General features: G+C 53.2%; 3 protein-coding genes across 3 annotated transcripts; 2 read left to right on the top strand and 1 right to left on the bottom strand.

The window, feature by feature from the left end:
- Positions 1-16: 16 nt before the first annotated feature.
- On the top strand, positions 17-1,843 carry N0V96_001733 (uncharacterized protein; the record flags this gene model as incomplete). The annotated part of the gene is made up of 2 exons (XM_053192956.2): positions 17-472; positions 566-1,843. The coding sequence occupies 2 exons, from the start codon at positions 17-19 to the stop codon at positions 1,841-1,843; spliced, it is 1,734 nt and encodes a 577-aa protein (XP_053049487.2).
- Positions 1,844-5,041: 3,198 nt separating this feature from the next.
- Positions 5,042-6,516, bottom strand: N0V96_001732 (uncharacterized protein; the record flags this gene model as incomplete). Its single annotated transcript, XM_053192955.1, has 2 exons — positions 5,042-6,414; positions 6,474-6,516. The coding sequence occupies 2 exons, from the start codon at positions 6,514-6,516 to the stop codon at positions 5,042-5,044; spliced, it is 1,416 nt and encodes a 471-aa protein (XP_053049486.1).
- A 5,145-nt stretch (positions 6,517-11,661) lies between these two features.
- Positions 11,662-12,926, top strand: N0V96_001731 (uncharacterized protein; the record flags this gene model as incomplete). The annotated part of the gene is made up of 3 exons (XM_053192954.1): positions 11,662-11,681; positions 11,761-12,019; positions 12,081-12,926. The coding sequence occupies 3 exons, from the start codon at positions 11,662-11,664 to the stop codon at positions 12,924-12,926; spliced, it is 1,125 nt and encodes a 374-aa protein (XP_053049485.1).
- Between the last annotated feature and the right edge of the window lie 1,373 nt (positions 12,927-14,299).

Here is a 14,299-nt window from a genome sequence, read left to right as displayed (position 1 = left end):
TAACACAAAGAAAAAAATGGCAGGACTTACAACCATCACCGCAGCTGCAGCGGCAGCTGCCCTCCTCTTCGGCCTCGTCTACAACTGGCTCATGCCCAAGCCCATCCCAGGCCTCCCGCACAACCAGGACTCGGCACGTCGTATCTCGGGCGACGTCCCTTACTTTGCGGAATACGACAAGGCGGCGCGCTTCCGGACCCGGTTCTTCTACGACTTGGTTGCCAAGCACAAGTCGGCCGTGGTGCAGGTCCTCCTGCCCTTCTCCAAGCCCCTCGTCATCGTCGCAGACTATCGCGAGTCGAAGGATCTCATGGCGAAGCGGAGCAAGGAGCTCAGCCGCGGGTACATGAATAACGTGGCGTGGCAAGGGTTTTTGTCGGAGCACTTTATTGCCATGGAAGATGCGCATCCGTCGTTTAAGAAGTCGAGGTTTCTTACTAAGGACTTGATGACCAATAGTTTCCTTCACTCTGTAAGATATTTCTCTCCCCTATCCTCTTCTCGGTATACAATTTTGTGTACGCATCCAAGGGCAATCAAGTCAGCGATCTTAACGTGCTCTTAGGTTTCTGCCCCGGCGTCGCACGTAGCCATCTCTGACTTCATCCGTCTCTGGAAACGCAAGGCAACTCTCTCACAGGGGCTACCATTCGAGACCGTCGAGGACTTGGAGGGCCTCACCTACGACATCATGATGACAGCCGTCTTTGGCGTCGGGTACAAGGAGAGCACAACAACAAAGTATTCCAAGCTCCTGGAGGACGCAGGCAAAGACGCCGTGGTTCCCAGCGGCTCGTCCGCACAGGTTGCCAAGTTCCCGTCACCCGAAACCCCGGCCCTGGTGAAAGCCCTCCACGTCCTCAACGTCTCCATCACGGCGGTCTTTGGCTCCGTATTCCCCAAGCTGTCCGTCTTCATCGAGAACCTGAAGCCCAAAGCGCGCCAGGCTCTGAAGTTGAAGAAGGACGCAATACAAGCCCAGATCGATGCCGCTGTCAAGAGGGCCGACAAGGGAGGAGGCTCGTCAGAGCATAAGTCGGCGGTAGACTACGTCGTCTCCCGCGAGAAGACAGCGGCCGTTGAGGAGGGGCGGGAGCCAAAGTACGACGGCATGCAGCTCAATGATATGCTGTGGGGATACATCGCCGGCGGCCAGGACTCTACCCACAGCACCTTGTGCTTCACGGTCAAATACCTCGGCGCGTACCAAGAGGCCCAGCAAAAGCTGCGAAGCGCCCTACGATCCGCCTACACCGAGCCCTACGCGCAGAAGCGCGAGCCCACCATTGAAGAGATCCTCAGGACGCAGGTCCCCTACCTAGACGCCTTCGTCGAGGAAACGCTCCGCCTGTGCAGTCCCGCGGGGGCCATCACCAAGGAAACCGTCCGCGACATCAACGTCCTGGGCCACATCATCCCCAAGGGCACGACACTCATGTTCCTCCTGACCGGGCCGACCTTTGTCCAGCCAGGCGTGCCCGTCGACGACGCCAAACGCAGCGAGACCTCGCAAAAGTCCTCGGGCGAGGGCGTCGGCGACTGGTCGCACAGTGACTTCCCCGCCGAGAATTTCGCCCCCGAGCGGTGGCTGCAGATCGAGGGGGAGACGGTCAAGTTTAACAACAATGCTGGTCCATTTATGAGTTTCAGCAGCGGGCCCAGGGGCTGTTGGGGGAAACGGCTGGCGTACCTGGAGCTGAGGATGATTGTGACGCTTTTGGTGTGGAACTTGGAGTTTTTGAAGTTGCCTGCCGAAATGGAGGATCCTGGGTTGACAGAAGGGCTGTTCACGAAGCCCAGGTCTAGTATGATCAAGTTGAGGGTCATTTCGGACACGAAGTGAGTTTGGGGTTAGAAGGGAAGACTGGGGTTGCTTTCAATTTCGAAGTATCAAAATCGGTATTCTTGCTACCTAGCTTTTACACCATACAGTAGGGTCTATCCTCGAAGCAAGGAAAGAAAGGAGGGACGAAAAACACACAAGATGTGAACTCTTTCGAGGATTTGAGTAAGTCAATAGTCGTTTGGGATGTTGTTTACTTTATAATAGGCACATAAGTCTGAACAACCCCTTACCCTTTGCGGATATCTCTGTGTGTAACTACCCTCAACTGTTGACTAGCACGAACTCATGTCTTTGAGATAAACCTGCCACATGGACCTTTAATATGGAATCCATATGTCGCTTCTAAAGCCTTCTAAGAAGTTGTCAAGTCACCAGATATCGTTGAAGCCAGAAAGCAAGTGGACCTAGACTAACTGATAGCAGTACCAGTTCCACCGGCCCACTCCCTCTACACCAAGAGAACCCAGGCCAGCAAGAACGTGTCGTTTACCGTCACTCCGCCATTGGTCTCTCACGGGGCCAAACATACAAAACAAACAAGCCGTAACACCAAGACAGTCCTGAACGTTCTCGCCCCTGAACGACCCGAATAGCAACCCTCAAAAAGAGTCAAAAACATACAACACCAGGTATTCGCTGGTCGTCACCGACCCAACTACTAATCCGGCCCTCACTGGCTTATCTATGGGAGAGCGGACGGGATCCCGAGTTCTCCAGTGGGTATGGTCGTATGTGAAGGTCTAATAATGCCAAATTGGTTATATAGTTTTCAGTGGAGGGAAGATGCGGCTCTGCCCTCAACTTTGAACGCCGTATTTCATATCATCATCAATATGCCGTCTAAATATTACAGAAATATTCAGAAGAATTGAATCTTTCTTAGTTTATGATTTTTTGGGGATTTAATGTTGTGGTGTTGATTGCTGATGGCGAATATTGGTAGGCGTATTTCGAACGACCTGCAACATCTCGTACCCGGCCGGCGTCATGCTCACATTACCTTGCCCAATGCACATCAACTATGTTTCAAAATAAAATAAACTAAAAAAATCAGATTATTCAACACTTCCTCTTCTCGAATTATAGCAAATGAAACAAGCTAATATGTTCTCATAATCTCAAATATTCCAAAACGCGGCGTCAACAAACGAACCTCCTCAACACCGTCAAAGCCACACTTCACTAAGCAGAACCCCAGCCCCCAAACCAACATGAACCAACCAAATGAAGCGCCATAAACCCGCGGGTTACCAACCCAGCAACCACATTTTCCTGGACAAAGGAGACTTTGAAGAATAGTATAGGTGGCTGCTGCAACGGAAAGCCCATGTTTATTTCCTAAGCTACCACACGCCAGAGGGGGAACGTGTACCCGATTGCTCTTTCGACTACTTCCGTCACCCAAGGTACGATACCTCACCCTCTTGGCTCCGTATTCTTGCTGGTAGCTCACCCTGCCGCCTTTGACTCCATCTTCGGCTGTGTCCACTTCCGTCCCTCCCCCGCCTCCGCCTCCGTCTCCGGAGCCACCCCTTCAACGATCCCCGACTTCGCCGGTGAAATCTTCCGTGCTCACGACTCCCCACGCCGCCATGCACATTTTCGCCTTCCCTACCTTACTTGCCCAAAATAGCGCGAGTAGACCCTTTGGCAGGCTTATCAAGTGAGAACAGACACAAACAACAACCCCTCCGAGCCCTTCACCGACGGGCACTAGACAGTAGCTCGGCTAAAAAAAAACACCATCGAGGTTTTGCCGTTTGTCCCATTGCTAGTAGTGTAGTACAAAGCCCAGCCAGCCCGCCATCCACTAGAGGTAAGACCGTAGGAGGCCGTGGATAGCAAAAGCCACTTCATTTGTCCCAAGGCCAGAGGGCCACCTCAGTCCATCCAAGCCTGGCCAAAATGGAATTCTGTTTTCTCAAATTCACCCATTCAACCTCCCCCCCCCATCAAGCCTCAGCCCATCGCTCGGTCCCTTAGATCCAAACGTATCTCGCACTTCGAACTCGAACTCGAACTTCCTTATCTCTGTCCATTAAAAACACATTCCCCAGACCTCGTCACCGCCCGACCGCTCAGATCTCCCTTCCCTCCTTTTTTCCTAATCACCCGCCCGTTCACCCCGCGATTCTTTCCGATCAGATTCGCGTGCCCCCCGGACAAACGGGCGTTTTCTTGGAGGGTGACCTGCCAGCCTAACCCCCACCATCGCATTCCCCCGCCATCCGAGACATCCACACAGAACCACCACAGCAACTTCACTGGGCCCTGGGGTCGGTGAGGTGGGAGAAGGGCGAACATACTAATAGACAGGTGAACATGAACAGTCCACTAGTACCAAGCATGTGGCCTTCAATCTCCGAGATAATATCGTAAAAGTGACTGCAGACACGGAGCGGAGTGAAACAAAGGTCGACCTTGCCAAGCGCTGTCGTCTGGCTAAAGGTGTCAAATGCGCGAATACGCATACGGTGATCGACGTCGATTAAAAAAAAAGGAAAAAAAAAGAGGAACCTGCGGGGTGCATCCGCACCACGCGAGCTGGAGCTTTCACATGTCAAAAAAACACGGCTGCCAACTCCGAGGAGCACCCAAAGTCTGGACTGAGCGCTTTCCAATCCTTGCAGATTCTTGTGGTGCGTCAGTCGCCAGGGAGGAGCAAAAAGTTGAGATGGCAGATCAGCCCAACAGAAACAGGAGGTAGATGAAGGGGGGAATCATTGAACCGGTAACAGATTTGCAAGTAAGACGAAGTCTATTATATGTGAAAAATGTTTTTTGGTTTAATGAATAGGATTTGGGGGAAACAACAGTGTGAAGGGTATCAACTACAAGAGCCTTCCCTGATCAAATATAATAAATCTGGGTAAATCTGGTTCCGCAAGTAAATCATCATCGCCTCCCGTGCGCGGCCCGCAACAGGGCCGGGATACTCCCGTAAATCACGTTCATTATCGTGCCCAAGATGACCTGCCTTGCTTCCTCTGGGAATCTGCCTCTTGATAGCGATTCCCATGTGCTGCAGGTACCTCCTCTCCTACATCATGATATAGCAAGCGACCTCATACTCGAGAAGGCGAGCGATGGCATCCTTCGGTTCGGTGTTCCGAAGTTCGTCCGGAGGAGCAGTAGGATATTCCAACGGCAAGGCATGTCCACTGATGGTAGCGTGGTTGACATTGGGCCGTAATATCACCGTCCCACGAGGGCGCTTTCCTGGGCCCTGAGCTCGTCGTTGCCCTTCATTATCTCTTCAAGCCACTCAGCCGCCATGGTCAACATCGTGCTCTTGCTGAAGCCGCCTCCCTTGAGACCTGGCACAAGCTCGCAGAGATCGTCGAAGCCTTCCTTGATTAAAGTTCGGCGCTTTTGCTCGCTCTTGATGTGATTTTCTCGCTTCTGTGCATCCGTGAGGTTCTCCCGTGCTGGCTTGGCCCCAGTCCCGGATTTACGCCTCCGGCCTGTGCCGTTTTCTGCTGGCGGGGTGGCTGAGCTGGGCTCGGCTTTCGTCTTGCGTTTTCTTGCCGTCTTCGTTGCAGTACCGTTCTCTTCATCATCATCGTCAACTTCCTCCTTCGTACTCCTGCTCTTCCTCCTTTTTCTTGGCGGTGCATCAGCATCCTCTTCTTTTTTCAATACTTCAGATGACTTTCGGCTGTGACCTTTCCCTGTTGCGTGCTCGCCGTTCGGGCTTGGTGGGCGAGTATTATCTGTGCTTTGGCTTGGCTCCAGGCATTCCATGTACCTCAGCTGGCCTCTAGACAGAGCATCGTAGGTCTCTTTAGGATCCGGAACAAAGCTGTTGGAGCGGTTGAATCGAGCATCCGAGCCCCACTGCACATCGATATTGGGAACCTGGTTAGCCCGTTGCGAGGACACTCTCTCTCCAGGTGCGGGTCCGAAAAACATGTCCGCAAACGTGCTCTCGTGATCATCAACGAGGCTGGCCTGAGCCACGCTCCCTCGTTCAGCACGCTTGAAGTCCTCCATAGGTTGGTGCCTAAGGTGGCCGACGGGTGGACCGAGGGAGTGCGGAACATCCCTGGTACTGCTGAACATCGGCCCACTTCCATTTGTGTTTGTTCTTGACGAGGAACCGTTGTGCAGTAGTGTGCTGGCGGCCTGGAGAACATCGGCTGAGGCGTGCTGATCGAGAGTCGGGTGTGACTGCTGCTGATGATGATGCTGCTGCTGCTGCGATGGCGGCGGCGGCTGGTGCTGTTGCTGCTGCTGTGGTGGTGGGGGAGGAGGAGGCATCAGGCTTGAGCCCATGGACATCATGTCCGCAAAGTCGTTATGAGGCATACTATGCCCAGGGGAAGCAAGAGGCGGTGGGGCCGGTGACTGGCCAAACGACGTCGCCGTCCCCATGAACTGGGGAGGTAGTTCCAACCAAGCATCGCTGAAGTTTAGTCCTTCGCCGAAAGAAGGCAGATTATAGTGGTCGGCAGTCATGTCCTCGAAGAAGGAACTGAGTAATTTGGTTTCATTGTCGGAGAGGAGAGGTGCGCCAGGCGCAGGTTCGGGAGGATCGAGGAAGAAGTCTTGCGAAGGATCAACGGCATCTGGGAAAAGGTTGTAAGTATTTGACTTTGTTGGAAAATGGACGAGACGGTTTACTAACAGCCGAAGGGCAAATTGGGGTCTGACGGCTGCGTCGAACCCATCCTGGGACGTTGTATGGCGAGCATGGGTGCGTCTTGTGGCAAATGGACGGCGACCGTCGAATGCGCTGATTCTGGTTCTGGTTCGGAGAGCGAAAGACGTTTGTCGTGGAGGCTTCGAAGCGTGGGAAAGATTGAGTGTAGTCGACTCGAAGGAGGGCATGCGCATTCCTATGGGCAAATCGATATCCTATGAATCATTGACGGAGGGGCGGGACGTGTCTATCAGAAGCGCAGCGCAGCGCGTCTGTACGAGAGGCTCGTCTGGCTGGGAGAGGGCATGCGGTGGAGAGGTCTCGAATAAGTTATCGGCCAGTCGCTTGATTGCCTTGTGATTTGGCGGGGTGGCTGATTGTTATTGTGGAAGCAGTCACCGCTATGGTGTCGTTTGATAGGAGTCTGGAGAGGTTGGTGGGTGTATTTGCCGCCTTTAGGTGTGCGCCGTGGCAGAGCAGGAAGAGACCGAAGTAGAGGCTGGCAGGTTACGTCGAGGCGGAGGTGGGGTGGTGGCTGCGCTTAGGCACCGCACTGGGCTTCTGGATCCCAAGTGCTAGAAGGAGGTTCTCTTCGCCGTCGTCTCGTCCGATGAGCGGGGGGTGAGGGGGGGAGAAAGGATGGATGGCGATGATGAGCGTGAGGCAAAAGGCGGGACGGGTGCCGTGTAAGGTAAGGCAGGACAAGGTGAGGTGAAGTGAAGTCGGGGAGGGTAAGCGGAGCTGGGGGGCAGCGTGTGGGATGGCGGCGGAGTGGTGTACTAAGGTAGAGCGGCGCGTCAAGCAGTGCTACGTTCTCGATGGTGAGATGGAGAGCTCCCAGTTGAAGAGGATCCAAGGTCTACCCCGTATGGCGGACGTTAATGCGGCCCATGCAGGGCTAAGAAGAAGAAAGAGACCCTTGAGACTTGTCGAACGGCAGAAGCAGAGTCTGAGTGGACTCTACTGCGTAGACGTACGGTGTCGAGCCAAGAGACGGCGAGGGTATGTGTGTTTGTCCAAGATGGGATGCGAGCGCGAGGCCCATTCGAAGCATTGGACTGTGAGGTAGATAGACTCTGGACCAACGTGGACGAAGCTGTTGCTTTGGCTTGATGTTGAGGTTGGCTCAACCGTGTACTTGCATATCTGAGAGAGAGCGCGCGCCCAAACGGATAGCGAGGAATAGCAACAGGTGAGGTGAAACGAACCCCCAATCAGCTCAGGGAGATGGCCAGACGTAAGCTAAGGCAAGTAAGACAGATGGGAAGAGGAAGCGGACGTGGTCGTAGGCGTATAGTAGGACGCGGGCGTGAGGTGACGGACACGGTACTCTCTGGTACTGTACGGTGCAGCGAGAACGAGGGCTCAAGGACCCCGTGATTTTTTTCGGCCGGGGAAAGTGAGTGACGAGCAGGAAATCAAGGACTCGAAAAGAATGAAAGGTCTGGGGCACCAAACAGCCAAAGTGCGACCCCTGTTGTTGACCAGGGTGGTTGAGTGCTAGTGAGTGTACGGAGTACTTGGTAAGGTAGAAGAGAGAGGTCAGAGACTCTGACTCTCTGAGTACGAATAGTGAGGATTGAGGTAGAGGTGGAGGAACTTAGGAAGAGGGATCAGGGAGGGCAAAGTCGCAAGTTGCAGGCAGGGGTGGGGTGTGAGGTGTGGGTGGGTTGCCGGCACGGTCACCTGCATCGCGCGCTGCAAGCCTCCGCACTTACCTTAGTGGCAGCAGTCAACGGACAGTGGACAGGTTAGGCCGGTCGGCCAGCAGCAATGGAATTGGAAGCAGGCAAGGCAGGGCAGGGCAGGGCTCGAGCCGGCCTAATTTTCCCATTGCTACCTTTGCCCAGTTTCTTACGGATGAGGATGCCATGGATGGTCCCAAGATTAGGTAGGTAGGTAGGTATCTTGCCCAACATCTGAACAAGGACGAAAGACTGATTGGATAAGGCGCCGGATCTTGGATCGGAGCCATGCGGACATGAGACAAGCCGAGCTATATCGTTGAAACGGTGCGATTGCGCTTATGCCTTAGCTAAGCATCCACCTTAGTGCACTATGGAAGGTACCTACTTCACATTACTGCATTACTGTGTACCTAAAGGCTGAGGCACCTCTTTCTGGCGGGCTCGGGTCACACGAATAGCGGTCAGCAGGTGGACCATCAAGAAATTGAATCAGTTTTCATTGGTTTGCTAAGCTCTTCTCAACCTTCTCGTTAGCTTGGTGCCTGACTGCTTATGGTAGCTGGGTGGGTCGATGCCAGTTTTCGATGCTAACGGGCTTATGTCCCTAGCGGGTCATCACATGCCAGCTCGGAGCTCCCCCCCTCTCAGTTCTCTCTCATCCCCAATCTCATCCCCCCCTCCCGCTGTCCAGCGCTGTCAGTCATCTTCACGTTCTCCCTGCACCAGGAATTACCTTACACTATCCCATTCTAGGCTTGGCCTCTCGTAAATGTACATTGTACCTGTATCCGTGCACCCGTGCTCCGCATCATCAACCTTCCTAAGCTTTTCCCAGCATTTTCACACACCTGGGTACCTCACCTCTTCTCAGTTTGGGGCACCTAGCTTTGCAAAGAGGTTCTACGGTTCTACGTTCGCACCCACTCGACATGTTCTGAAAGTTCCTCAGCTTTTGCTTCGATATACCCTGTCTTATTCCCGTTGACTCTCAAGTCTGGCCTCATCGTTCGGCCAAACTCGTTGCTTCCATCTGTCGCCTGGAACCGCATCTGTAACACGTCTTCATCCCGTTTGTGTCTTTCAGTCTCGGTATCTCAATTAACGCTGTCACATCGACACTTGCCGCACTGTTTGTTCTATCCACCCGGATACCTCTTACATCAAATCCTTTGGAATTTTGACGGCTGTCCACAAGTCCCTGCTCAGCACCCAAGGCAGCGCCGACAGATCCCACTAAGCCACCTCACAGACCCTGAACGGTTCTTGACACGGCGAGACAAAGGAAGCAAACACAGCCTCGGTTGATACGAAACGGCTGGCTGTCCCAGCCTGTCTGTCTGTGGTTTTCCCACCAGCCAACCAGTCAACCATCGACCTCTTGTGTCTCCCTGTCTACCAAGTATTCATCGTTCGAGAACTAGGAGCAAGCGCCGAGATTCTTGACGGCCGGTCGATCGCACTGATCGAAATCCTCCACGCCCGAAGCGTCCCGCAACTCGCAAGGACAAGACTTCTCGAGCAAGGCTAGCAAGGTATTCCCTGTTCAACGCCGTTTACCACTACCGAGCCAACGCAAAACGCCGTTCCCTTCAGGTTTTTCTCCAGACAGACTCCAGACTTTGATAGAAGTCTCTTCTTCTTCAGCACCGTCGCACTCGCATGGGTTGCCGCGCCTAAGCCCCATCTGGCTTGGCTGAACGCTGAATGTTCACTCCCGTTTCTTCCTGGCCGCCAAGGTGAACTGTGAAGCTCAGTTTCTCCGCGTGCCAGACCAGCTAATCGAAACACTTAATCCTGCAACCAATCACATTCGCCAATCTTGCTAGCTGTGGCGGTAATCTGCGCTTCGGTCACGTTTGCCAGATCCGACCTCTCCTCCTATGCGTACCGTATTCCGTACCTTTCTCCCTACCATACCCTCCTCTCTCGAGTCTCTCGACCGTGCCGAGGAACCCAATGGTCACATTTCCTTCGGCCTCACCATTGACTTGCCCCTGGTCTCCATCTGCACCTACTGCACAACCTACGTCGCTCATCCTACCCCAGGCCCTCCATCACGTCGTGGGTCGCACCATTACCCCACAATTCCTTATTTCATTCCCGTCCCCTTCGTCTCTTAACACGCAAGGTACGCGATACTTTCGCTATTGAGCACAGCTCCAGCCCTGCCCTAGGCGCTACGGGTTGGCTGTTGACTCTGGAGTAACGACCATCACGAGCCTTCAGAAGAGCAAGTTGATCAATAACCCCCTGGTAAGACGCGCCCACTAGTTCGCCATCTTCATTACGCGTTATCCCGTTGTTCTTCAAAGGTCTAAGGATACCTACATGCCTAGACTGCTTTCCTGCAGCTTGTTTGATTGGCATCCGAGGTATATGGCCAGCTTCTAGTGAAGATGGGCCGGGCAATCCCGAACCTTGTTCCTCATAACCAAATACCTGTCATTGTCTGGTTGGTCTTTCAATTCTCGACATGATTCATACTCTCTAGGCGGTGCGGATGGCCAGTCCGCTTGCCGCTTCACTCCTATTACCTAACGTAACTCATGCCTTACCACGGTTCAGCTGTCGTTACGCCCCTCCCGATCATCACACTTTCGCCGGTCCTTCACCTTGTCTGCTTAGAGCAACAACCCATGTCTCCAGCCACATCCTTCGTTTCCCAATTCCCCTCTGCTGAACTCAGTTTTGACGAGCAGCCTACCAATTCAAACCTCACGCCATTGTACGGTTACATCATAACATATCCGAATGTGCACAGACACATCGCTTCCGGCTCTTATGCGGATCGCTGATTTTCTGCTCAGGAACCGTTTCCAGTTCAACTACCGGCACTGACGCCGAAGCCTCATGGCTGCCGTCACACCTTCGCTCTCTGCAATGCTACCTCGGAGTCAGCTGCAAATTCGCCGGAATGGCCTTGTCGAGTTGCAAGCAATTCCGCCAATCCTACGGCCCCTCCTTCGGGCCTACCTCCTAGGATATGCTTCCGCTGTTGCTCCGAGAGTCCTTACGTTGCTGATGCAATACCTTACCAAAAAACGCCGCCAAATTGCAAAGGAGAACGGGTGCATCGGGTTTGTGGCGCAACTGAGGCGGATAGTCCTCGCCGGTCTAGATCCCCAACGGTTTCCAACCTTCTGTGCCTTGCTTGTTGGTGGCAGTACACTTTTAGAGGTATGTACATCTCTTTCAGCGTGAAGTATTCAACACTTGTACTTCCCGGGACATGAGCTGTGGTTGCTTCACTTGGGTTCAAGTACTGTGAACTAGGCATCCAGTGCACATGGTGATGGAGACCTCAGAGTTGCACTGGCTCCTCTCCTAGTTGCACACAAGTTCTTGTTCCTTGCATTAGTTCCAGATAAACAACGTTTGCAAGCTCAGAAAGGCGAACTGGAGTTCCAGTTACTGCAACTACAACAACTTGCCTAATAGACCTAACACGTTATGATAGGAGCCACTTCGACGTCTATTTGAACGCCATGCCAAAGGCCTCACAGAGGTGATACGGATTAGGTGAGCGGGATCTGATCCTCCATTCTCTTGTCGTTCGCAACCGACCCGTACTAACACACATCTAGACTCGCAAGATGGAGCGCCACATTTATTGCCGCTTGGTTCAGTCTGCAGCTTTTGCAGTCCAAGAAGAGCTCGGCCTTTACAGGCAGTTCCTCTGAGAAATCTGATAGCCCGCCTGGAGCTCAGCTGAAGGAGACCCGGTATGCAGGACGGACTCTTGACTTGACGTTATTCACATTGACGAGAGCCCTGGACGTTCTTGTTGGTGAAGTTTGGGCGCGAAGGCGAGCGCGGCGTGTAGCCCAAGGCAGTTGGACCAAGGTATGCAGCAAGCACCCCATCTTGACTTTTATTTCTTATCATCGCCACTAACTTCATACAGGCTGAATGGATCGTCGGCAGGTTCACCGACCCTTGCTTGTTCGTTACTTCGTGTGCTTTCATCATGTGGGCATGGTTTTACCACCCCGAAAGACTCCCCAGCGGCTACAACAAGTGGATCAGTTCGGCGGCAAACGTCGACATGCGGCTGATCGAGGCCCTCCAGAAGCTCCGTGCCAACGACATGTCCTATGGTCAAAGTGGACAGGCAGAATTGCTGCAGGGCATGTGCGAGAAATACGGATGGCCGAATGAATGGGGCGATCCGTCAAAGTCAATTCCCATTCCGTGCGAGATGGTGCACATGGGCTGCGGCCCATCATGCGAGCTCCATGCCATCAGCCGCTTCTATCGGTCGTGGAAGTGGTCCATGGCCATGTATCTACCCCTGAGCATCGCGCTTCTTCTTCGGGGGCCTATCAACAAGAAGACCCTTCTGCGGACCTTGCTATCATCGTCGAGGTCGGCGGCGTTTTTGGGAGCGTACATCACTTTGTTCTATTACGGTGTCTGTCTCGCCCGTACCAGAATTGGGCCTCACATCCTCGGCAAGGACCTGGCCGCGAGGCAAAGGATGGACTCGGGGATCTGCGTCCGCACGGGGTGCTGCCTCTGCGGCTGGAGCGTCCTCGTCGAGTCCGCCAGTCGTCGCAAGGACATGGCGCTGTTCGTCGCCCCGCGGGCCATGGCGACGCTGCTGCCTCGGCGGTACGGCATGGAAAAGCAGTGGAGGGAGACGCTCGTCTTTGCCGCCAGCACGGCTGTTGTTTTCACTTGTATCCATGAGAACCAGGCCCGCGTACGCGGCGTGCTGGGCGGTGTATTGGGAATGGTCTTGCGCAACTAGAAAAGAGAGAGAGATTGTGTTTTTGGCTGAGGGAGTACACGCGTCTCAGCGTCGGTTAGGGGGTTCCTTATACGGGGACCAAAAACGAGTGTTTTGAATAGAGATACTGAAGATGGGTTAGATTCTGGGTACACTTTTCATACTTGTACTCTTTCTGTTACAATAATGAGGCTGGGGCGGAGCGAATGGCTTCTAGTGTTAGAGCGTTTGGTAGTTTGTTGTAGTAGAACAAGAAATGCAGAAAGATGCCATGGCATGCTTTCTGCTACTCAGTACATGTTAGTACCGTAACTCAGCGAGAGACGAGAAATGCGAATCAAGTGTGAGATATCCATAGCGGACTTGACCCTCTAGTGTAGCTTTCCGCCGCCATGCCACTTCGTGCCCGTTTGTTGGTCTTCAAACTGACGCATTGGAATGCACTCGGATGCCACCAACGACGGACATCCAAGCATAGCTTGGTAGATCTATCGCACAGCCATACCAAACCCTGTGTCGTGACCTATCGTAGGATGAGAGCCAGGTTTCTTTTCTACCTATAAACGAATAGGTAATTCTCCGACAGTGTGATTTCGACGGTAAACTTTACCTACAACACCCTCACTATTGATGCCATGTGCTGGGGACGCATTCATAGGAGAGCCTAAAGAATACTATGTAGCTATCCTATGAGATACCACCTCCAAGACAGTCTTGCGCTCGTAATTTGGTTATGCATGTCGTGAAATGTAACACCAAAGCTGCTATGAAAGTCCTGAAGGAGGGCGTTCCTCGTAGCAATTTCCTAATCAAGATGGAAAAACTTCAGATCCAGAAAGACGACTTCGATTACCCTGATTGATGAAATGTTGTCACTTGAGATGGCCGACTACTTCATTTCCTCAGGGACATTGTCCAGTGACTCTGCATCGAAGGGAAGTATCAAATGCACTCTTAAGATAGAGAAATGACAAACACCCGAGCCGACCTATTTACGTAACACGGTGAGTTCATAGAAACTCGGGACCACCAAATTCCATGGCCGGCGACCATCCGCCTTCGGCCCGGAGTTGAGTTGAGTTTCGGGGATACGCCTGGAGCGGGGCAATCCAGGGATCAACTCCGGCGTCCCGGGGGTTTGTCCTCCCACCGATCGTTTACCTCGGTCTGAACATTCGGCTTGGCGTAACCCTTTTACCAGGATCCCAATCGACTGCGAGAGAAGGAGTGGTGACCGGGACCGACGACTTGCGGCGAAACTCTAGCATCGCCTTTGACAAGCTGCTTTTGTCAAAGAAATACAGAGTACTGAAAGCCAACATATCCCAAGTCTTGACGGTTGGGACCTCTCACCGCAACACATTAGTCAAAGAACCAATGGGCGTCGCCAACCG

The sequence above is a fragment of the Colletotrichum fioriniae genome, assembly GCF_027942845.1.
Source record: "Colletotrichum fioriniae strain IMI 355084 chromosome Unknown scaffold_1, whole genome shotgun sequence".
In the NCBI taxonomy this organism is placed as follows: domain Eukaryota; kingdom Fungi; phylum Ascomycota; class Sordariomycetes; order Glomerellales; family Glomerellaceae; genus Colletotrichum; species Colletotrichum fioriniae.
This window is presented reverse-complemented; position numbering and strand designations above follow the sequence as displayed.